The following is a 25,440-nucleotide window of genomic DNA, read 5'->3' as shown; positions in this document are numbered from 1 at the left end:
TCCTTAATTCCTTAATTTCCTTGTATCTGATGAAGTTCCTGCTTTTATTTTTGGAACGAAAGCGCTTAATACCTTCTTGTTTGTCTGAATGAAGAAAGCATCCTTGTACTGAATTGTACTGAACTGGACGTGTTGACTTGATTTAAAGCACACATTGGGATATTTCAGGGTTCACTGGCTCTAATTGTCTGCATACTGCTTGTGCGAGGAAAATAATTAGCTCCCCATTCTCCATTCTTCAGACTTCAGGATTTGTCATGCCTCCTGCTTTGTTGTTAAGAATGTGAGAGATGGTTGCAGAATACTGCTTAGGTGTCAAGTGGGAAGAAAAAGAAATCTGATTAAGTTCCTGCTTTTATTTTTGGAACGAAAGTGCTTAATACCTTCTTGTTTGTCTGAATAAAGAAAGCATCCTTGTACTGAACTGGACGTGTTGGCTTGATTTAAAGCACACATTGGAATACTTCAGGGCTCACTGGCTCTCATTGTCTACATACTGCTTTTGCGACTATTTACTTGATGGTTTGCGCATTTTTTCATCTTTAACTAATTCTTTTCCTGTCGTTTAACCTGCTGGTACCATATCTTTTTAAAAATAAGTTTGGGTAACTAATAGGCCCAAACTTCAGGGGCAGTGTTCCTACCTGTGATGCCAGAGATCTTGTCTTGGGCAGCAGCAGAAGTTCTGGACAGCCCAGCTGATGAAGGGGGCAGTATGCAAAGAATTTACCTTTCTCAAGTGGAGGGAGATGAATCAGGCACTGGGACAACAGCTCCCTATATTGCACAGGCGGATAAAGCTAGCAGCCAAGGACTCCTGGCAATATATGACACTCACGTCACAAGAGAAAAAGGGTCCCTGTATGCATGCCTGTAATCAGCCTGGAATTGGGCTTTCTCCATGTTTAAGTCCTAGTGGACTGCAAGAATATAGAGATAAGTTAAGATATGCAACTCAGTTCTTAAATATACCAACAGTGTAACCATACTCTCACCACATGACAGAATAGAAAGGTCAGGAGGGAACACAGGGAGAAATTTCAATCTCTTCCCAATGAATTACGTCATGTGCAACAAAGGAAGATGCAGGAAGAGCTAAATAACTGGACTGAATGCTGGCAGCTGAGGTTCAGTGCAGACATGAAAAAAAATATGAAACAGGGCAAAGGTCAACAAGATAGTTCTCAGTTGGGATCAAATTAATCAAGAAGTCTGGTAACTAACTACATTCCTTTACAGCATTTCTGTGCACTAGAATTTTCAACCTGCAACCAATAAAACACAGTATTAAGTCTATAGGACCTATGTTCTGCAGTTTTGCCTCACTACACAGCATGTACTACTACAACTGAATGAAAATAAATGAATGTGCTCCCCTGCCGACCAATCGACACAAGAAACATACAAAAGTCTGTGGATGTTTTTTAAACTGATCAGACTGAAGTGACAAAACAAATGCTGCTCTAAAGAGGAAAAATAAAAACTGACCTTGGCCGCAATGGCTGCAGGAGTAATATGTGATGAAGAGCTATCTTCAGCTGAGGCAACTCCACTATCCTTCTTCTCTTCCTCCTCTTCTTCACACTGAACACCTTTGTCTTCTGTCTGTTTGTTGGGACTTGGATTTAATGGAGGGGACAGGGGAGGTGGCGGTGATGGCAAGTCTTCCAGTTCATCGTGAACTTCTTTTACTTTCACAATGGCATCCCGTAGTAGGTCAATGGCATGAGGCAATGCGGGCAGTATGAAGTGGAAACATTCCTGTACGAAGCAGAAAAAGTCTGAAAACAAGTACTGGTAGTAGACATATTTCTGAAAGATTTAGTGCATTTTTACTTAATGAACCTTAAGTTCACTAAGATTTCAATGTAAAGGTTACATGTATTTGGCCCTAAGAAAAAACTGCCAGAGAGATTTTTTCCTTCACATATATGTGTTGTTCACATTCTAAAATATTAAGTATAATTTTACTTATTTGCTTGGGTAGGTAGGCTCATCTGAAGACCCCATGACTCAAGAGCAAAGTACAAATGTTGAAGCAAGAAAATTATTTACAGTTTGATGCTTGCACAGCATAATATATACAAAATATTCCTCAATGAACTTTAAGCAGTATGTAATGCCTGTTCCAAAACACCTTAACAAACAGACCGAGAAAGTCATGAAACATGGCAATAAGAGAAAAAGAATAAAACCTGTGGGAAAGGGATGGAAAAATAATAAAAGGCACAATAAGAATGAAAGGAGTGTCTTCATTTCTCAATGGAAATATTTCACTAGTTTAATAACAGACTTGGACAGGGAAACAAGAGAAATGTTTAATGGATACCCCAAACACCTGGATTTAAGGGACCAAAGATTACAAAAGCAACACTATGGATACCTGCTTTAAGGACTGTAACTGCAACGGTGGTGCAGTGGTTAGCATTGTCGCCTCACAGCAAGAGGTTCTCCAGTTCGATCCTTGGCTGGGGTGCCTTCTGTGCGGAGTCTGCATGTCCTCCCTGTGGTGGCGTGGGTTTCCTCCGGGTCCTCCGGTTTCATCCCAAAGACATGCTGTAGGTGGACTGGACACACTAAATTGGCCTTAGGTGAGAATGTGTAAGTGTGTGTGCCTTCTGTGGAAGGTTGGGCGCCGGGCTGGCAACTCGACACTGTAAAACTCCACTGCCAGTCATGAGCGGACAGGTGATCCGCTGTGGCAACCCCTAACCGGGAAAAGCTGAAAGAAGAAGAAGAACTGCAATATTCCATGTGGGAATGTACAGAAAGTCCAAGGTTATATTGCCCAGTATTTACCCTTCTCAAAACTAGTATAACAGCAAGGTTATGTGTGTGGGAGGAGGGTGCAGAATGTCAGACTCCAGACATCAAGTGCTACAGTTGAGCTCTGCAAAAATGCTTGAAAGTTATAGCAACAAGTTTTGACTCAATGTTTTTCTGTCTGAACTAATAATAGTTTTTGAAGTGCTTGAACTCAGACTAGTGTGTTTCAGACATCTGAAAACAGGAAGCTCTGCAGTCATATTTTCAATGTATTATGAAGAAGACATTTTCTAGATGTCTAGTATGGTAATTACAAGGACCTGGCTTCTTAGTTAACAAAACAAAATGGAATGACGTGCGACTCTCTTAGAGCATAGGAAGGTGGAAGAACATTTCTTTTTTTTAAACAATTTTATTAGAAGTGCTGTTGAAAATACAATCAACTTATATAAAGAATGAACCATTTTAAATTATGTGAAAAAATGATCATATACAGAATTAATCAAATTTAACTATATACACATTTGTTCACCATAACTCTTAAATATCAGCTGAAATAGTTTCTATATATACAATATTTACTGTAAAATTAAATTATTTTGTAACAGTTCATAAACTTTGTTCCAGCTACTATAAGTAGAAGTATTCCTAGAACATCTATACTTGGTCAGTTTTTCCAAACAAAAAATTTCATTATGTAGATTTTTAAATTCTTGTAATGACAGAGAGGATTGTGATTTCCAATTCCTCGTAATTATTTTTCTGGCTATACATAATATTGACCAAACCAAAGGGTAATTGGATGCTTTTATACAATCTGGTACTGGAGTACTAAATAATATCAGAGATTTAGATAAAGCAAAGTTATCTGCAAATATTGCCTGCATAAAATCATTTATATCTTCCTAAAATGTTTTTAATTCAGTACAAAGAACATGAGACCAATCAGCATTCATTTGCTTATTACATCTCCAGCAATTTACATCTTTTTCTTTTTTAATTTTACTCATTAAAGGAGTAATAAAAAATCTATTCAAATATTTCCATGTAAATATTTTCCATTTGAGTGAGGAAGTAGTTAAACTTAATGATTTTAATATATTAGTTTTATCTTTATCTGTAGGAAGTTGGCCATTAATGGAATAGAAAGAATTCCAATAACTGTCAGGGAAAACATCTAAGTCAGACTTTATAGCCTTATATATATATATATATATATATATATATATATATATATATATATGATAATATGTTAGTATTTGGAGAGATACTTTGAATTGGTAAAATTATATATTGTATTAAATTGGAGTATTACTTTCTTTGTTGTTGAAGACATTAATTCAATATTACTTAGAATAAGCTCCATTCCTTCTTGCAAATCTAACCAAAATAGGGAATCAAATTCAATATTGAGAGAATTAATTGATTTCAATTCATTGTTAGACATCATTTGGTACCAAAAAGTAAATTTTTTCTGTTGAAAAGTGGACATTTTTACAGAATTCAATGTAAAAAGAATTCCTTGTGTGTAGGCTATAGGAAAAAGAAGAAATGACCAGTCTTTATATATATTATGTTTAAGTATAAAATTTTTAAAGGATTTTAATGAGTGTTAAATACTTTTAAATTTTTGAGAAGAGAAAACAGAGTCTGATCTTTCAGAATCCATATAGAGGGGTTATTTATAAATGATATTTTTTGTGAATTATTATTTAATGTGTCCACCATTAAAATTTCTATTCATTTTTTCCATTTAGCTTTATATATTAAAAGAGAGACTGTTTTAATCATGGATGAGATTGAGTAAAATTCTAAATTTGGCATAGCTATGCCCCCATTATCCAAATTTTTCATATGATGTGTTATTGCAATTGTGGGTTTATTTGGGTACCATAAAAAATATTTAACCTGTTTTTTTTTAATTATCAAATTAGGGGGTGGTAAAGAAATTGAATAATATAAAGTATTTTAGGAAGTAAAATCATTTTAATAATAGTGAGTCTTTCATCCATGGAAAAATTAATTTTATTCCATCGTTTAATCAAATCTTCCATTGTTGTTAGATTTTTATTATAATCAATTTGTGTGATACTTTAATATTTTTGGCTATTACAATACCTAGATAGAGAAATTGATCAAATTGTGTTAGATAGTCTTTATATTCATCTTGAAGATTAAATTGCTTTGATCCAATTAACAGAATGCGTGTCTTATTATTGTTAGAGGTTAGACCTGATTTTATTTGAAAGAGATTCATGTGTCTAAAAAGAGCTTGAATAGATGATTTTTTTAACAGCAAAGGTTAGAAGAATATTATCTGCAAACATTTGTATTTTAGAAGATAACTTGGAATTTAAGGTATAACCTACTATATCATCATCCCATCTGATTAAATTTGCCCATGGTTCCATAATTAAGGTGAATAATAAGGAGGTTAGGGGACATCCTTGTTTAGTGCCCTTAATTATTGGTATGCTCTGAGAAATACTAGTGCCTATTTTATTGTATGCTAGACTACCTTTATAAAGCTGAGAAATGAGATTTATAAAGTTATAGAAGAAGTTTAGCTCTTCTAAAAGGGTGAATAAGTAGTCCCAATTAACTGAATCAAATGCACAGTTAATGTCTAAACTAATTAATGTTAGATTTTTATTTAAATGTTTAACCGATTCAATCAAAATTAATGTTCTTTTAATGTTATCACAATAATTCCTATTTACTATAAATCCTGTTTGATCTTCATCTATCAAATTTGGTAAAATATATTTTAATCTGTCTGCATTTATGGACATGAACGTTTTGTAATCTATATTAAGTAAAGAAATGGGTCTATATGAAGAACATTTGGTGGGGTCTTTATTAGGTTTAAGTATGGGAGTAATAAAAGTATATTTCGAAGAGGGTGGGATTTTGTTAAATTTTTTTGAGATATTGAAAACTTCATGTAATAAATTTAGAGCTTTATTATGCAATATTTTATATATTTCTGGTATAATGCCATCATTACTTGGGGCTTTATTACGTTTTAATTTGTTAATTTGTGTTTGAATGTCTTTAAGAGATATAGGTTTGTCAACAGTATTTTTTGTTGTATAGATGATCTTTTGTCAGTATATTAATAAAGGCTCTAATTTCTTCCTTTGGATCAATAGTATTAGACTTTTGATTAATATTATTAAAAAAACTCCCTAAATTCAGATAGAATGTTATGCAAGTTTGAGACCATCTTTTTTTTTGGGGGGGGGTGAAAATATTTCATTGATGTGGTTAATTTTGTTTAGTCTTTTAGTTTTGTTTGCTAGCAACTTTAATGATTTAGGATTTGTTGTGAAATTTATTAGTTTAAACATTTCTAGAATTATTTTTGTTTTATGATTTAGAATTTCTGAATATTTACTATTTAAAGAATGTATTTCTTTTTGTTTGTCAGTTATATATTTTCCTTTGTTTTGATTAAGCTTTAAATTATCTAATTTAAGTTGTATATCAGTTCTTTTTCCCATAATTTCCTTTTATTTTGATACCAACTTATAATTTTCCCATATAAATATGCTTTTAAAGTATCCCAAATATATATTTCTGATATGTTATTGGTGTTAAGCTCTATAAAGTTTTGAATTGCTAATGAAATAAACTCTTTAAATTCTTTAAATTTTGTAATGTATGCATGGATTTTTTTATTTGAATATTATAGTTATTATTGAGTATATCAAAAGATATAGAATAATGGTCAGAAAGAGGACAATATATTACTTTTGTTTTGATTAGGGAGTCTGTTAAATCTTTAGAAACCAAAACTCTATCTATTCTAGAATGTGAGTTATGCCTATGAGAATAAAATGTATAAAATAACGAATTTGGGTCAGCAAAATTATTAATGTTTTTTAGTAAGAATAGATCAATAAAATCCTTTAACCTTTTTGCAGAAGTTGAAATTTTCCTTTTACCTTTATTAGTAGAGTCATTAGAATCAAGAATACAGTTAAAATCTCCTGCAAGTATTATGTTTCCTTTTGCAAAATGAACAATTTGGTCCAAATGTTATCTAACTGTATTAGTTCCTATACCTGGAATCCAGTATATATTGACTAAAGTATACATTTTTTTATTTAATTCTATAATTATAGCACAAAACATTCCTTTATTATTTTTGTAAATGTCAATAAGTTTAGGCAAGGGTATTGAATTATTGCAAATAATAGCACTCCTCTCTTTTTTTGAGAGTGTTCTAAGCTAACCAAAACAGAATAGGATTTATTATTAAGTTTAGATATATCTACAGATAAGTGGGTTTCTTGTAGAAATACTAGTTGCAATTTATGAAGCTTAAGGTATTTAAACAAATTTCCTCTCTTACTTGGATTATTCAGCCGTGGTGGTACAGCGGTAGCGTTGTTGCCTCACAGCAAGAGGTTCTCCTGTTTGATTCATGGCTAGAGTGCCTTCTGTGTGGAGTCTGCATGTCCTCCCCGCAGTCGAGTGGCCTCCGAAAGACTTGCGTGAATGGGCGTGCCTTCAGAGGCATTGGGCTGGCAACTTGGCACCATGCAAAATCTACTGCCAATCATTAGTGGACCGGAGTTCTTCTGTGTCGGCCCCTAACCGGGAAAAGCCAAAAAGACTAACAACAACTTGGATTATTCAAACCATTGGTGTTGATTGATATACCTTTTATTACTGACATCTTAGATTAAGTTATATGCAAAATATATTAACCATCGAGATATATAATTATAATAACTTATAGGAATACTATACATTTTCCAGTTGGATGGAACAAAGTTACTAATCAGATAATTTTGAATAAATGTTCTATTCATATTAATGGTGAACATTAATAAAACAATTAAAAAACATTTGTTATAACCAAACTTTCTAATATTTACAAACCAGTCCCTTCTGGAGTTTAAAACTCCCAATTTAGGTGACATACTATCACCTAAATTAATCCTCAAACTAATAGCAACATCTAACCAGATCCTGTCTTAATAAATGATGTTAATCTTCAAACAGAGAATATTTGAGCTTCCTATTATTTTATATGAGTTGAGTAAAGATAGAACATTTACTAATACATCTATTATATTTAAAAAAAACTCGTTATCATGAGAAGATCTTCTAGAAAATCTAATTAATTACTAACCACATAAATACATTTAAAACAATAAAATATAAATAAGCATTCCTTTACACTAAACATATTTATAACTTTAACTAACATTTGCTACATTTGTATTCCATTTCTAATTACTATTTCAAGTTATTGAAGTATATGACATTACACAGCTTTTCTATACTTTCTAAATTGTATTTAACCTAGAAAGTAAGTGAAAAAAGAAATTCATAATAAAATGTAAAACTGTCATATACATTCTAGATAATGCAAATATTAATCATAATTTACTATATTTGAATGTAAAGAGATGAATTTAAAATTCTTCAAAAAATAAAATATTTATATACCATGTACCAAGCTATGTATTTTTGAGTTTATAATCCAAAAAGATTCTGAGTGATGCCAATTGAAGTATCTTCATTTATTGTTACTGTTGTCAGATGTTGCAGGAATCTGGATGTAAAGAATTTAAATGTCTCTGTATTTATTCATTGCAAAGTTCTTTCTTCAGTTCCAATGTTGGTAAAGGAGAGTTAGATTTACTTTAAGATTTTTATTAACATTACAATTTAATCAGAATGCTAAGATTTATTAATCTAGAATGGCAAATATTACATAAAAGTAACTGTGGTATTTTTACACACTTTCCTATTAAAAACAAATGTATTAAGACAAGATCAAAAAGCTCCCACTTGTAACTAGTTAATGCCCAATTGACTATGAAAATAACCTCCCTATTCCTTTTGTATATTACCTGAAAAATGCATCTAAACCTAATACTAACTTTGGCTAAAAGCTCAGCAAAAAGTTCTTACTAAGCTAATAATGTGGTCACTATCATAAAAGTGTATGGTGCTTTGCTGCGAATCTTAGTGTGACTGAAAAGAGCACTCCTATCTCTTAAGTGTACTTATTTTTGTCAATTTCCCAAAAAAAAATCTATTCTACATTAAGGATATGTCTGTTCATGTAGTGGTGTAAATAATCTAGTTACTTTTTTGTTGTTGTGTCTTTCGGCTTTTCCCGGTTAGGGGTCGCCGCAGCGGAACTCCGGTCCGCTAATGATTGGCAGTAGATTTTTACATGCCGAGTTGCCGGCCCTGATGCACAACCTGCAACGAAGATACGCCCATTCACGCATGTCTCCACACAGAAGACGCTCTAGCTGAGAATCGAACAGGACAACATCTTACTGTGAGGTGACAACGCTACCGCAGCAGCACCACCGCAGTACTGAATGTAAAATGTGTGTGGATTTCAAAGGTGTTGGTAGTAATAAAGAAGGTGAAATATTTCATCAAACGTACTATTTCTTAATATTTCTGGTGCCATATGTTTAACAGCCCCTTGAGTATCTTAATATTACCTATGTAACTATACATCAGTTCATATTTGAAATGTGATATCTATTGCATATTTTTACCTTTGATAATGATGAAATTCTTAATTAGGCCCAGAAAAAAATGATATGTAAGAGATGATACTAGTGGTTCTGTATGATCTCATTGATCTGAAAGTTATTTGATACATAAGTGATAATCTGATAGGGATGTATAAGTCTATTTCATTCTTACCATAATATATCGGGATATTTTTTCTATGAGAATAAGTAGCTGTGTTCCTAGATTCTGTAATGCCCATGTGGTTGTAACCGGTCATCTAAAATATATATTCAACAATAATAAGAATTTCTATGAAATTCTCTTCCTAATTCCTTCTGACATCTCCCAACACCTTTCTTTTTGCCTACTAAAATTAAATTTTATATCAACAATGTATATCTCTATATGCAGGATTTGTTGCCTTTCTTTGTTTCTTTGACTTATCCTACGAGTCATATTTTATTGATCTTTGTACGCAAAGATATGTATTTAAAAACAGCAAACAAAATGATAACAACATGAGAGATTTTATAAAGTTAGAGCCAAATGTAAATAAACCTTTTTGGAATTCAGAGTTAGCCTAAACACATTGCTGCAAGGTACTCAGCCATAAATGTGTATAACATAACATAATACTGGATCTGTATCTGTGTAATGTGATGATGTTGCAGTCCGAGTGAAATGTGTATGCTAAATCACCATGTGCCCATTTATCTGGAACAACCCCCAATAATTCCTCTACATATCAAGTGAATCTTGGAGTCTCTCAGTTGTGTATATTAGCTAGACAGTCTACAACACATCACTGTAGAGACCCAAAGTATCATGTTCCTCTACCAAAAATAAATAATATGGTCAACAATAAGATGGAGGGAACCACATATCATCAAGGTAATACAGCTGTGCCTTAATGGTACCAACATTTGTAAAGAAAATGGACTGGGATGTCAGAAGGCACTAGTCCTTAATGGATAATACTAATGTACCTTCATAGCACCAACAATAATACTAGTATCAGGGGTAAGGGAAATCCTAGCTGTCAGGAATATTACTCTTTTGCCATAATGACATTTAAACTATTACAGGATTCAGAAGTATGGGGAAACAGTGTTTAAAGGGAAAACAGCATATATGCCTTAAAAACAAGTACCATAATACGGTTGTTAGGATAGAAGAAAGCATTACCCACCAGGGAGTACTCTAAACCCTTATGCCTTAAAGGCAGGTTTACTAGTACCAGGATTATGTGTTGAATATCCAATAGACAAAAATGGCAAACAACTCAACGACAGGAACAGAAACTGTAATCTGTGTTTGTATGTGTGTACTTGCTTATGTACGTGTAAGATTATGCATGTGTGTGTGCATGTGTGTCCGTGTACACGTGCATGCATGTGAGAGTGTGTGTGCATGTGCATGTGAGTGCCTGCTCCAATGTATGCTTGCTTAAGTTAGAGAGAGACTGAGGAAAATATACCTGTATCTACATGATGTGGTAGTGGTTAACTACCATGATGTATAGTACATCAATGAACTGATTGTCAGGGTAATAATCACCAGATACAAATACATCCCAGAAACAAACACCATCACAGAGACAGGGACCATGAAACTAAACCCCATGCATTTGCTTTTCTCCCAAGCTTCACCCGCTTCACCACGGCAACACCAAGTCAGCAAACCAGCATATAGAGAAATGATCTCAAATCAACCACTGTATATGAAACAGCCTTCTCAAATCTATAGAAGGAGGGACACAATGAGCCCCAACATAACATCCGCGATCCACCAAATGAAAATCACATAACAAAAACACAATACGCTCACCTATAACTTTCAAACTCCTAAGAATCTACAACCTTTACTTTTCACAAATCTAAAGCATTTACTAAGCAGCATTTATTTATTCCAGGCGAGCTATTTACAGCCAACTAAAAAAATAATCAAAATAAGCTACCATTATAGCCATTCTGTTCATCAAGTACACAGCACCAGGATATCCACAGATTACTACAAATGATACAATGAAATACACAAACAGGAAACAAACAAGAAGCATAACTAACAAAGTATATTAAGCTAAATTTAAGAATAGGGATATATTTCTATAGAAGACTACAACCATCACTTAAGCATAATTCTAATATAAGAAAAATAGCTTAACTAACAATATAATAACTAAATAATAAAGCTCACCTGGAAATCCGGTTTCTTTTCCCCGACTTATAGGGTCACAGTAACTTAAAGCTTGTAGATTCAGTTAAGATTTTTATCTTTGAATCAGAGATTTTTGATGACAAAAGGATTTGAAGAGTGATATATTTTATCTGTTACTTTTTAAGAATTGAATACAAGTTATTTTTTTAGCTTCTTTTTAGGATCAAAGGTATTCCAGGAGTTATCTGCAATTCTTTTAAGGCTAGTATTTGCCCATTCCATGTCTTCAAGTCTTTCTATTAATTTGTTATTTTTAATGAATAAGATGGCAGAGTCTAAATCTTTAAATATTTTATATCCACTTTGAAGGAAGATTTTTCGTCTTGCAGGGAATAGCAAATGTGTTTTTATATGCTTTTTCTTAAGTTCTTTGAGTAAAGGCAGAAAGATTTTTCTTTTTGAAATCACAGCTGGAGAATAATCATCACCAAATCTAATGACTTTATCTTTTATTTTGATTGGTGATTCTGCCCATTCTTTCTTTAATACCATCCCTTTGTCATGAGAAGAAAAAAATTTCACAATGACAGATTTAGTAAAATTAGATTTGTTATTTTTAGCTGTTACCAAGGATCTGTGTGTCCTTTCGATACCATATGAAAAAGCCTCTGGAAGTTCCAAAATTTCAGGTATCCAAGAAGAGAGGAATTCATCATATCAGTTCCTTCTATGTTGTCAGGTAAGCCAAATATTCTTATGTTGTTTCTTCGTGCTCTATTTTCAAAATCATCCACTTTTGATTGAAGGGTGTTCTGTTTTAATAGAAATTCAATGTTATGCTCATTTTCTGAGTTCTGACGTCTATGTCATTCAATGCTGTTTCTGTTGAGTAAGGTCATCGTGTATAAGATCCATTTATTGCGTACATTTCTCCTTAAAGTTGTCTATTTTCATATCCATTTTATCTAGTTTTGTTGAAAGTTCTTGTAGGTTAGTTATTAAGAATTGAAGTTCTTTTTTAAAAGTTGATTCTCGATGTGAAAATTTATTGCAGCTCATGTTCTGCTGCTGAATATTTCTTGAAAGTATCTGACAGGAAAATGTAATATTTATAAAAAAATATATATATTATCCTAATGTTTAGTCTTAAAAATTAGTTTAAAACAAAAAAATCCAAAATTAGGATAGATATTTAAAATTCCAGTCAAAAAAGGTCTTTAAGACAGAGCTAATAAAAAATGCTGCTACACGGTGGACATCTTGGCCATGCCCCTCAGGAAGAATATTTCTGTTGGATTTATGTTCTAGACACAAATACAAACTGTGTCACTTATATGACATGTCCAGACCTGTCACTACAAAGATGTGTAATACGAGTTTGGAAGCCCACATTATAAGAAACACATACCTCTTTCTGTGGAACAAAAATCCAGGACCGAGAGTTAAAATGCATGAAAAATATGCCAAATGGCAATTCTGACAAATTAATAACCCTGACAAAGAATAAAGGTTCTGTTAAGGGAATATTGTATATCAGTGGAAAATAAATTGCTGCGGAGTAAAAGCAGGTTAGCTGAATGTGCTGGAAACAAAATAAAATTAAACAATTATTTTATTTTTATTTTATTGACATTTGTTAACCAGGTTGGTTCAGCTGGGCTTTGGGCCCATTTTCAGTGGAGACCCGAGGAGAAAAGCTCCAAGTACATCAACAATTTACAGTAATAAAAAATCAAACAGTTACAGCAAAAAAAAAAAAATTAAACATTAGAATAAAAGCATGATAAGAGATGGTTTTACCACAAAATAATGAGAGAGAATAGGCAGAAAAAATACAAACACAGAAAATATTTATATATTTACATCAAGAGTTTAGATAAGCAGTATAGGTGGCAACATTTTAGAAAGTATCCATAATAGAGACATATTTAAGTAGTAAGATGGAGACTAAAGACAACAGATTATAGATATCTTTACAAAATCTTATGCAAAACAGTTTGGCCCCACAAAAGGGGTGGCAAGTTGTCCTACTGATATCCAGGTAACCCCAGATACTGGAATCAAATTAGATTATATTGAAAAAGAACTGTGCAAACTGGATCCAAACAAAGTGCAGGGAGGAGACAGAATAAGTAATAATGACCTGAGAACACTTAGGCAAGAACTTACACTACCATTATTCCTATTATTCACTAGGTCATATAAATATGGGGAGTTTCCTCAAGATTGGAGGTATGCACATATTAAACATGTCTTTAAGAGAAAGGGGAGTAGGACAAATCCAGAATCATATAGACCCTTAAGTCTAATTTCATGTTGTGGAAAAATAATGGAGAAAGTAATACTGGATAGGTTGGGACTTGAAACCATATATCAGTATGCATATGTTGAAAATAGATCTATTACCACCTGTAACATGATGTTCTATAACAATATAATAATAGCTATGAATGAAAAATTGTGATGCGATTTATATAGATTTAGCTTCAGCATTTGACAGGGTCATACACAAAACACTGATCAATAAATTAGTACAACTAAGTATCGATGTACTGTTGATAAGATGGATAGATGCTTGGTTTACAAATAGGACATGTCAAGTATCACATACCAACTGGACAGGTGAAATCCTTGGTTACAGTCAAGGTGTCCCACAGGGCCCTGTCCTAGACCCTTACTTGTTTAGATTGTATCTTTCAGATCTTACTTTTTCATCTGAGGTGTTCTACAGTCTTGATACTGATGACATGAAATTGGGTAAACTGATTACAAGTGTTACAGATAAGGCATGTCTGCAAAATTATTTGACTAAATTGACCATTTGGGCACAGTAGAATACTATGTTGATAAATACATCAAAACTAAGCATATTAGATTTGGGAGACAAACGGAAAGGTGAATATTTAGTACAGCACACAGTGATTGAAACTTTAGACTCATTTAAGGAAGTGGGTATATGGGTAGATTCAGCTATGAATTTTTCTAATCATATCAACCAATTGGCCTATGATAGTTATAGAACTATAGGTTGTATAAAAAGATTTATAAAGTCTAGCAAATCAAACATAATGAAGTCATTGTTTGTTAGTTACATTACACCCAAACTTGAGTATGGAATAACAATATGGAAACCCTATAGAAAAACAAGTATGAATAAACTGGAAAGAGTACAACGGAAATCCACCAAGGGTATCCATGGATGTGAAAATCTACATTATTATGAAAGACTAAAATATCTGAACTTGTACAGTGTCTCTTACAGATATTTAAGAGGAGATCTCATTCATGTATATAGGATATTTAGGGACAACTACCTCTGTGAATGTTTGGGGTTATCAAAAAGTATTAGAGAATCATCAGATAACCTATGTAGAAGATTCTATAGGAATGAGAAGTGTACTAATTGGTTCTCTGACAGAGTAGCTGATGCTTGAAACAGACTACCAAATTACATTAAAGCAAGTACTAGTTGCCTGGACATTTATTATGGGAACAAGTGTTTTGGTATACTGGCAAGCTAGAAGGGGATTAATGCCCATGCCTGAAACATTTGTATGTATGTAAGACAGGTATATGCGAGGGGTGAATGGGAGGTTAGGGTGGGGCCTGACAAGGACACATTTTGGAGTTAAGTAGATGAAGTTTGAGTTTTTCCTTAAAGTGGGATGGGTGAATGATGATACAAATGTCTCTAGGAAGTTTGTTTCAGGCTTGGGCAGTGGAGTGTTTGTATAGGAGTTTGCCTACTGTTTTTTTGAGTTGGTAGATGTGAATAAGTTGTTGATTGGAGGTTTGGAGAGTCCAAGGAGGGGTATAAATAGAGATAAGGGAAGAGAGGGCAGGACAGTATGAAGGTTTGTAAAGAATGGAGTGTAACATTTGAAGTTGTGATAGCAATAGTAGGTGGGGGAGTTCAAGCCAGTGTAGAGAATTTAGGGAAAGGCAGTGATGTGAGATGCATGGGGAGCTTGTGATAAATCTAGCTAGCTTATGGTATGTTTGTTGATCTTTGTTTAGGGTAGTAGTTTGGATGTTGCTGAGTACTGGGGCAGCATATAGAAGGGAGGGGAGAAGAAGAGCTTGTGTGAGGGAGAGTCTGGAATTTGCAGTTAGGAATTTTTTATTGCGATACAATAAACCAAATTTCTGGTGTGTCTTTTTTATACATTGAAGTATATGCAAATTGAATTTGCGTTCATCATCAGTGATGACCCCAAGGAGTTTAGTGCGAGCTTCTGGTTTGATGATAGTGTTATTTGAGGAGGCGATAGTAAAGGTAGTTTTGTGGTGGTTGAGAGATTGGGGAAAAAATAATAATAGTTTGGTCTTTTTGGGGTTAAGGATTAGTAGGTTACTGGACAGCCACTGTTTAGTGGATAGGAAGACATGTTGGGTAAGTGCATGGAGTTCAGAGATATTGTCAGAGATGGAAATGAGAGTAGAGTTGTCTGCATATTGGATGGGGGAGGAGTTTTTACTAGAAATTTAGAAATCATTGGTAAAGACATTGAAAAGCAGGAGACCCAGGATGGAACTTTGTGGTGCTCCTGTTGGGATAGGTATGAATGGAGAAGAGGAGGAAAGCCATTTAACAGACTGCTTTCTATAGGATAAGTAATTGGATAACCAGGCAAAAGTGGAAGAGGATAGGTTAAGGTTAGCAAGTTTAGAAAGCAGTAGGGGATGGGAGACAGTATCAAAAGCTTTGGAGAAGTCGAGGAAGAGACAAAATATGAGTTTGTTATTGTCTAGGGCCTCAGCAATAGTGTGGGTGAAGGATAAGAGGGCAGTAGTTGTGCTGTGATTGGGATGGAATCCATGTTGGGTGGGAGTGAAGGTTATACTGAAGGAGGTAGTTGAGAAGTTGTGAGTAGATACATTTTTCGAGAATCTTAGAGAGGGGGGATAGGATAGCTATGGATCGGTAGTTAGATGGGTCAGTAGAATTACCACCTTTATGTAGGGGAATTGTGTAGAATGATTTCCATAGGGTAGGGACAGTAGATTTACATTTACAATTTATATGATTCAAAAGAACTGAGGACTAATTTGGGGTTCTAAATTGTGCTTATCTTTTAGCTAAAGAAGTGGGGAATTCTCTTTTTCACAATTTGACCTTAACAGGTCAATGGGTAATAACAAGAAAGGAACATTCTGCAAAACAACTTGAATACACAAATGAGCTTCTGTCTGCTGGTAAGCATGCATAGGAGAGACAGTTCAAAATAGGTCCATGGTTCTTTCTTTTCAAACGTTACAATCAGTATGAATTCAGTTCCTCCAGTTGTTAGTATTCAAGCTTCCTTGACCTAGTGGAGGCACAATCATGATAAACGATAAATGAATGCTAGATAGAGTTAAACAAAGTCAAAACTTTTAGTCTGCAATTATAAAGGGGTTCATTTATGAACTAGACTGATTGTCCATCTCATATTCAAAGTTGTAATGATGTTAAATAAAAATGGAAAAAAAAAATCTGATTATGGCTGTAAAATATGAGTAAAAAATATGAGAATGAAAATCAGAAGCAAAGTGAAATGGAGAGAGATCAGAATCAATTTTGCATGTGGAAGCAAGATAACTAGATATGAGAAGGGCAACTAAAACTGTTGCAAGGGGGTCTTACCATAACAAGAGACTATCAACAAAAAAAAACATTCCTGTGGTGGTATAACAAATACGTTAGCAGTTTAAATCTATATTTCTACAGTAGAAACATAACACTCCTGGGATGAATGCATTTCTGAGCTCAGGATTAGGTTATCACATATGGCTGGGTCATACTCCTTTTCATTAAAAATACAAGACTGCTCATGTTATCTTCAGTTATGTGGCCAATTAAGTTGCAAGTAATCAAAGGCTGCAATCAACAAAAGCAATTGCACAAGCACATTGTTTTATGGCAGGCCAAAAACTAATTCTGCACAGGGATGGTGGCCTAGTGTCTATTCTGACACAAGGGTTTCTGTTAATGATCTCCAGTATGTTGTTGTGTATTCTCACACAGCTGACACAGTTTCTTAGGGGAGGAGCCCTTAAGCATTCTAACAAAGGGGCAACCGTTCCAGGCAGCCGGACACACAGCAAGGTGGTAATCTGTAATGATCCTTCCTTTGCACCATGTTCTCACTCATATTCCCAATAAACATAACATTGCAGTTGCCGGTGCAATTCTGTCTGTAAGTTCAACACATGGGTTTGCACATTTTGTCAAATAAAATGGTTCAAAAGCAGACAAAGCAGTATGAATTTAAGAGTATTTGATATACTTGACATATAGAAAGCATTATCAAAGTCCAGTTCATAAGGAAAGATTTTTCTGCATCAAATTGCTTGAACTGTTACTATGATCAGCTAAGTAACTGGCAGACCTTCCTGAAATCTTCATATTGTATATACATCCAGTGCTTCAGTGATGTAAGCATTTCTGATAAATATCTTTTTCCACCCATTTTGCTCAATATTTTGCAACTAAAATATGCAAGCTGAACTGAATTATGGTAAATGTTGATCTAAATTTGATACAAAGGGAAACTGAGCTTCAAGGAAATGGTATGACCTTATTTCATTCTGATTTATGCTTTAGACATTGGGTACAGAAAAAGCAGTATATTTGCCAGTGAAACCAATCTATTTTCTTGAAGAAGCAAATGTAGCCTATACTGAAAATGCAATTTGTAGCACGCATTAAGAAACCCTTCAAAAGGAATGGATTTTGAGTCTGTGAAACAGTGGGATGAAGCCTTGACAATGACCTAGATTACCTGTGATAGAGGAGTGACCCAGGCAGTAAAAGAACTTGTTGGGAATGGTGCGAGTGGCTAATGCCATCTTGTCCACCCAGGGGAACAGAAGTTGTCCAACGCGGCTGACATATGGTGAAAACTGAGTGCAAATGTATGCAGCAAATGGAGAAAGAAATGCTCTGGTCTGCCAAACAGCAATTTTAGCACATGCAGAAAAGCATGCATGTTTCAGTGGAACTGTATTAAACACACCTATTCAGTGGCACACACAAAGATGTCAAGAGAAGTAAAAACTAAGCAAAATATGTCATGATCCCATCAGCGGATTGTGGTTCTCTCCAGTATCATTACCTTCCTCTTCTAGTGCCCTCAGATGCATGGAAAGAGGAAGTAAATGAACAGGCCTAACAGAGGATGAGAACCTGATGGGCATGAGGAAATGATAGTGACCCACACACACACACACACACACACACACACACACACACACACACACACACACACACAAATTGGGTTTTGAGGAATAAAAACTTTTCTGAATGACAATGGATAAATCATCCCAAAAATACCATTTAATTTAAAAATGTAAGACTCAATGGCGACTTCTAGTCAAGACTGCATTTTGGCAGTACAAAACTGAAAGTCCTTTGTCTTCCATTTTAGCCTAAAACAACTTAAATTGCACCATTTTAATTGAGTTATTTTTTGGAATAATGAATAATAAGCTAAACAACAGTGCAGCATAAGTCAAAAACAGCTGGAGAAACAATCTTCTGTTTCGCAGCACTGTTTTTGACCCAAACAAAGAATGTATGCTGGGGAGGAAAACATTTTAGAAAAGATCTGTAATTATCACCAACTTGTAATATCACTGTTTGTTGCTTAAGGAGCAAAATGACAACTTTAAAAACAAAATTCCACAATTCTTCGATCTATAAGGAGGTGCTGAAGACATTAAGCTACTGAACAGTGGTGAAGGACACAAAGAAAAGAAAGAACAGTTTTGACAGTGGCTGAGGAATAAACTTTTGCAGTGAAGACTTTGTGTTCACAGCCAATGGCAGAACCCCAACAACTCAATCACCGCCATATTTCATATGCTGAGTACCAGTATCTGAATGGACTACATTTCCTCCATAAAAGATGTGCTGAAAATGCACTCTGGCCTGAAGATTTCATTTCTAACATCCTTGAACATCCAACCACGGCTTGGCATTGTATACAATACAAGAATTTGGTGATTCTCTTAACTACCCCCCAGTAATGAAGTACAAGAATGTAGTCATATGTACATATTTTGAACTAGTCCCAGGATGATGTGGTTGCATTGTGTTAGGTGTATTTTGTGCAAGCAGAAGATAAGAAGGGATTACTACATTCTGAGAGGATGGATGCAACTCTTTAAAAACAGGCACCTGCAGCTTGTCCCTGGGTAGACCTGACCGCTACAGTACAAGAGGCAAAGTGCAGCTTTCTTAAGCATATCAACCTAATAAGCCTCATTTAAAGATTAATAAAGATTGGTTGACTTGATCTTCCGGTGATGGATTCTGAGTTATTATACAGCTACCAGACCTTGCCTTTCACAGACTCAAGGTATGAAACTTTTCTCTTTAATTAAAATAATATGAAATTCATAGTTACAGTAATGGCCTTGTCAGGTCTGAGACCACAAAGTGTAAGATGGTCATTGCCTTGTAGCTTTTCCCGATATTTTCAGGTACCTTTTCAAGCTGCCCTCTCCCTTTAATAAGGCAGTGGTATGAAACGATCCCAGTGAGAAGCCCTGAGGATATCCCTTTTAATGTGTGCAATGAAACTCCCTACCTTGGAAGGTAATATACTGGCTAAGGTTATTTAACATTGATCCATTTGCACAAATGTGGTTATGCTAGGATGGACTTTGTATATTAACTAAAGTGCTGAGTTTGATGCATTAGCTACAGAAATGATGGACTCCAAAACTTATATAAATATACACCCTATATATGATTTTTGGTACCAAGATAAAAGGGTACTGTACAAAGGGACAGGGGTGATGCATCATGAGGAACAAAAGGGATGGTAGTTCATCCTTAAAAGCTGTTGGCTTTCACTCAGGGGGCTGAAATAATGTTATTTATTTAAGAAAAAGTTACAGATCAGGTCTGATTATGATAAAAAGTCCACTGTGTTCCTCAACAGAAGAAAGAAATAAATGCTTGGGGGGGTGGTGGTGGATGAAACAGCTAAAGTAAAACAAGTTGTACAAGTACTCAGATAAGATCTGTAAATATTTTCTCCCAAAATATAAATGATTTCTCTAATCCAACAAAAAGTTACAAGACCCCAAGATGTGTTAAAAGACAAAGAAGTCTGATATGAATTGCCTCCAATAGAAATATTTCAGCCCATATGACCACCTAACACTGCACCAGGAGATGGAAAGCACATATCAGTGGCTATTTTAAGAAGGAATAAGTTGCATTTTAGGTTATTAAATAGAATGAGAGAAACAGCAAGGCAAATCACAACACAGGTGCAGCACATGCAACCATGTGATTACGCACCAAATTCACAAAAAAGTCAACAAACCTTTGTTAAGCACCTTTTAGCACTGCTAAGTTCTAGTCTCATATATCAGAAGTCACCACAGAACGCCATCTGAAGCATTTCACAGCTTTAAAAAAGTCAACCATTTTCAATAATAATCTCCTTGTGTAACTTTTAGACCTAAAGATGGTGGCCCCCTCATGAAATTAGTACAATACTTTTGCTTAGGGAAGCAGAAGGTTATAAAATGAGCAGTGATAGAAAGGTCACTCAAGTAGTCAATTTTTGCTGACATTCGGGTGTTAAAAGTGTCATTCTTGCTTGAAATTAAATAATGATCAGGTTAGACACCTGTGAGGTCAAACAGCAGAAGCCCCGGAGTGGCAGCAGATAAAATATGCTAATCTTCAGCAGCTTGTCCGGATGGTTCTGCTGCATTTGTCATTTCAGAAAACAGTAGCAAGAACAAAAATGAAGACAGTTACAATAGTTCAATGGCTACAGTGAAGGTACCCCAAAATGTCAATGATAAGAATGCAGGCCTCCAATAGTTCCCTGACAAAAAATGAAGGTACCCCAAAATATCAATGATAAGAATAAAGGCTTCCAATAGTTCACTGACAAAAATGAAGGCATTCCAACAGTTAAATGAATACAATGAGGGTACCCCAAAATGTCAATAAGAATAAAGGGTCTCCAACAGTTCAATGACAAAAAGGAAGGAATGCCAATAGTTCAATGATCACAATGAAGGTTCCCCAAAATTTCAACAATAAGAATGAAGCCCATCCATCAGTTCCCTCTTTTTTTCCTTCACAGTACTGGCCTGATGGCTTTTCTGCCCGCATTCTTCAGTTTAGTGATTATAGTAAAGGTACCCCAAAGGTCACTGATAAGAATGAAGACCCTCTAACAGTTCAGTGATGACAACAAAGGTACCCGTCAATGATGAGAATGAAGGCACACCACTAGTTCATCTCTCACCACTAGATATTATCTCTCGCTTTACTACTTCACATACCCAGATAAGCTGATAAACAAATTAATTTGACCAGCGAACAAACTTCTTTGGATTCAGGTGGGCTTCAAGTACAGATATTTCCCTACACAAGTACAAGTTTTGAGAGTCCTGTACCTTGTATGTTACTTTTTAGAAGACCAAACAGAGTACAGCATAATAGGGCTCATAGTACTAATCAAACATTACAGAAAGAAATGCGGCATATCAGCTGCAAGAACAAGAGGGATTTGTTTAATAACCCATAATATACTTTGAAGGGGAGAGCATAACAGATACAAAAGGCTGTACATACCAGTTAGTTCCAGTGCTGTAAAGGAATAGAGCCCTGACTACAGCCCAGGTGACTAGAGTTTGACTATTTGCAAAACAGCTTGAAGGAGATGGCATGGTAGGATGGAAGTGAATGACCAATCCATGAGGGAGGGAGGGAAGAGACTTTCATTTGCCCAATGGGAGACATCTAGTGAGAGCATTAGGCGTTGTGTTGCACATATGGATGTTAAGCCTGTGAGCATACAATGCTATAGTGCATGCCAAGTGAATTGTGGAGGCAAGTCCCCTGCAGGGAACAACATTCAGCCAAACTCAGAAAGTTATTATGAGGGTGTGGGGTGTTTCATTAGAGGCAGGGATCATACTTCATAGTTTATAGGTAATTTCTAAGCTTGCAGTCCAGGGGACCATTGAAGAGTCTATCCCAAATTCCTGGTTGCCCCCAAGCACTGTCTGGTTAATTGACTTGCTCACGGTCACATAGCAGACACATGAGGGCTGTGGGAATCAAACTGTACCACATGAACTAACACTTATAGCCTTAACACTTAGTACAAAGTGCAAGACAGGGTAACTGCTCTAGATGTTCAAGATGGTCTGCTCCCTACTATCTGGCTCTCACTGTTGGGAATGGTATGGCTGACTGGGTAACCTGGGTAGAAATAAATGGACCAAGACCTCTCACCCCACATAAGAAATGGGCCATCTGGGTGCAGGCAGAAGAGCCATTGGGTCAGTACTGTGCAGGGAAAAAAAGAGGCAATATACACCTGTAATTTTGTGAAGACCTAGTTGAAGCCCAATCAAATAAAGGTCTGGACCAAGTTCTTAGCCCTTTTATTGGATGCACTAATTCAGCTGTCCACTTGGATTAAATTTCATGATGCTTCTCTACAACAGATATCTCTCAGAGTATTGTTGCTAAGGATGCAAGTACGATACATTATGGTGAGAATGGAAAGCCCAACAACCAATATTATAAAGGATACTGTAAAGGGAGATGGGGAGAAAATAGTCACAGTGCATATTTGCTGCTTTCAAAGCCCTGTATTGCAAACATTTTGAGTGAATTGTACTGCAGATGGTATACACCCAAAGTCAGATATATGCCTAGGGCCTCAGCATGCTGTGCAAGGTAGTGGATGAGATCCTTCATATAAGGCTGGAGGTCTTTGAATTTACTGTGACAACTGAATTACCATTTGTCTCTGATCAGAGATAAAGAACAGTATCTGTCTTAACTGTTGCACCCATTCTGTGGAGAGAGTGTGCCCATAAGCACACATACCTTCCCTCCTACCAAGCCTGTTTGACCAGTTAAACATAAATTAATAGTTATTTTTTTATACTCACCTTCTCCTTGGTGCTAATATTTGGCACCCTTCCCTGCTTCTCTTCTCATGTAAGTGGTAACAAAAGTTATTTTTGGAAAGAACAGTAAATGCACAAACTGCATGTGGTACATCTTATGCTCTGTGTGTGCACGGGATACCATGGTTTTGATAGCAGAAATCTCATATTGCTTTGTCCATTGCATATGTGGCATACATTCATATATATATATATATATATATATATATATATATATATATATACATATATACACACACACACACATATATATACATAAATATATATATATATATATATATATATATATATATATATATATATATATACACACACACACACATATATATATATATATATATATATATATATATATATATATATATATATACACATAGTTGAGCTGAGCTGGGAATTTCTGGTTAAAGACTTTTAGTGCCTGCATATTTGAACTATTTCTTACTGTAATTGGTACACCTTGTTTGCTGTAGCATAGACTAGATCCAGGCCTGCTGAATCTAGCTTTGTTTGTATGCTTGTTATTTCCCTGAAAAGCTAATTCCACCTAAAACGCGGCTTTTCAGCGCTTCTGTGGATCCTTAGTGATATCTGCATTGCTTACTGTACTTATTTCCTTGTTTCACTTGAAAGAAAGTTACTGTTTGTCATTTTTGCATTTAAGTTACCTGGCACTTGCTCACTAAAGCAATTGTATAAGTCAGCATTAAAAAATTAAAAGAACTACACCCTCACAAACTCCCCCTGGAGTACCTTGCTCCCCATTGGCCATTTTTTTCAATTATAAAGAAATTCCCAATACTATTCTAGCATGTCCAAAGGTCAGTTGTCAATCTCCTCTCCAGTCCAGCTGATGAATCTGGGAATCTTGAGGCAATGTTACAACTACCTCATGTACACAGACAACCCTCTCCTCATCCCAACAAATTCCAACACATGTGAGAGATGCAACCATATAGCCAAACTGGAGGCTAAGCTCTCTCAACTCAGTACTGGCGTAACCAGTCAGGAGGAGAAGGAAACCACACTCACTACAATTCCTGTCTCACATAGACCTATCACGACAGCAAACCAAACACAAACACACAAAAACATACTTGGAGGCTCTAAATAAAAATCTGCCTAAGCAGCAGAGACCTCCAAAGCAGACAGCCAAGCAACCGCTACCCCAAAACAAAACACGTGCAACACATAGCTCACAAAGCCAGTGTGCCGAACAGTCACAGCCCTTAAGGCTAAACAACACACCTGATACACTTGTAATAGGTGACTATCATCAGGCACACTGACGTCCCACTCACCAGGCTGAACAAGGAGAAGGTCACGGTGAGCTGCCTGTCGGGCGCTAGGATCCGCCACATAACACAAGTACTCAGGTCACTCCAAGGCAAGTACAAATATGACTCGGTCATTGTCCATGCTGGTGTGAATCACCTGAGATGTACCTCCCTGGACTACATGAAAAGAGACAGAGGAGCTCTCTGAGCATGTAGCCCAGGCCGGTATGACGCTGACCTTGAGTAGCATCTTACCCTCACCAAGAATGATGCCACAGTATGAAGACAAGATTATCAATTTCAGCAATTGGCTTAAGTATTGGTGTCATTCAAAGGGGATCCAATGCCTTTCAGCCTGGATGACATGCTCGACAAGCCACGATGCTTCGCTAGGGACGGCTTGCACCTGTCACCCCGGGCTTTCGGATATTGGCAAAGGCTCTTGCTACTCCCATAGTGTCTTTTTTAGGCAAGGCTCAAAAGACAAACCCACCTCCATAGGTATCACAAGGGATAAGAAACTAAGAGTAATGCTACTCAACGCCAGAAGTCTAAACCTCAAGATGCACGCTCTCGAAACTCTCCTTAGCATGGAGAGCATCGATATCTGTGCAGTAACAGAAACCTGGTTCAAGGCTCTCGAGAGCACCCCAGCACTACCAGGTTATACCTCATACCATGCTTTTCGGCCCCAAAACTTGGACCGAACCACAAAAGGGGGGGAGTATCAATATTCGTCAAAGATACCCACACCTCCAAGTTGGTGGCACAGCACGAAGCATCAGAGACTATCCATGTGCAA

General features: G+C 35.7%; 1 protein-coding gene across 35 annotated transcripts in view; it reads right to left on the bottom strand.

Moving 5' to 3' along the window:
* GPHN (gephyrin) overlaps positions 1–25,440 on the bottom strand; it is a 2,535,134-nt gene that overhangs the window by 782,983 nt on the left and 1,726,711 nt on the right. For all 35 annotated transcript variants that reach the window (XM_044073932.1, XM_044073937.1, XM_044073941.1 and 32 more), the window contains one exon: positions 1,489–1,761. In XM_044073932.1, coding sequence (XP_043929867.1) covers positions 1,489–1,761 — 273 coding nt within the window. The remainder of the gene's footprint in view (positions 1–1,488; positions 1,762–25,440) is intronic.

Source organism: Protopterus annectens, chromosome 6.part0 (genome assembly GCF_019279795.1).
Source record: "Protopterus annectens isolate FY-2018-M chromosome 6.part0, PAN1.0, whole genome shotgun sequence".
Lineage (NCBI taxonomy): Eukaryota > Metazoa > Chordata > Ceratodontiformes > Protopteridae > Protopterus > Protopterus annectens.
Note: the sequence above shows the minus strand (reverse complement) of the source record. Positions and strands in the feature narration are given on the sequence as shown.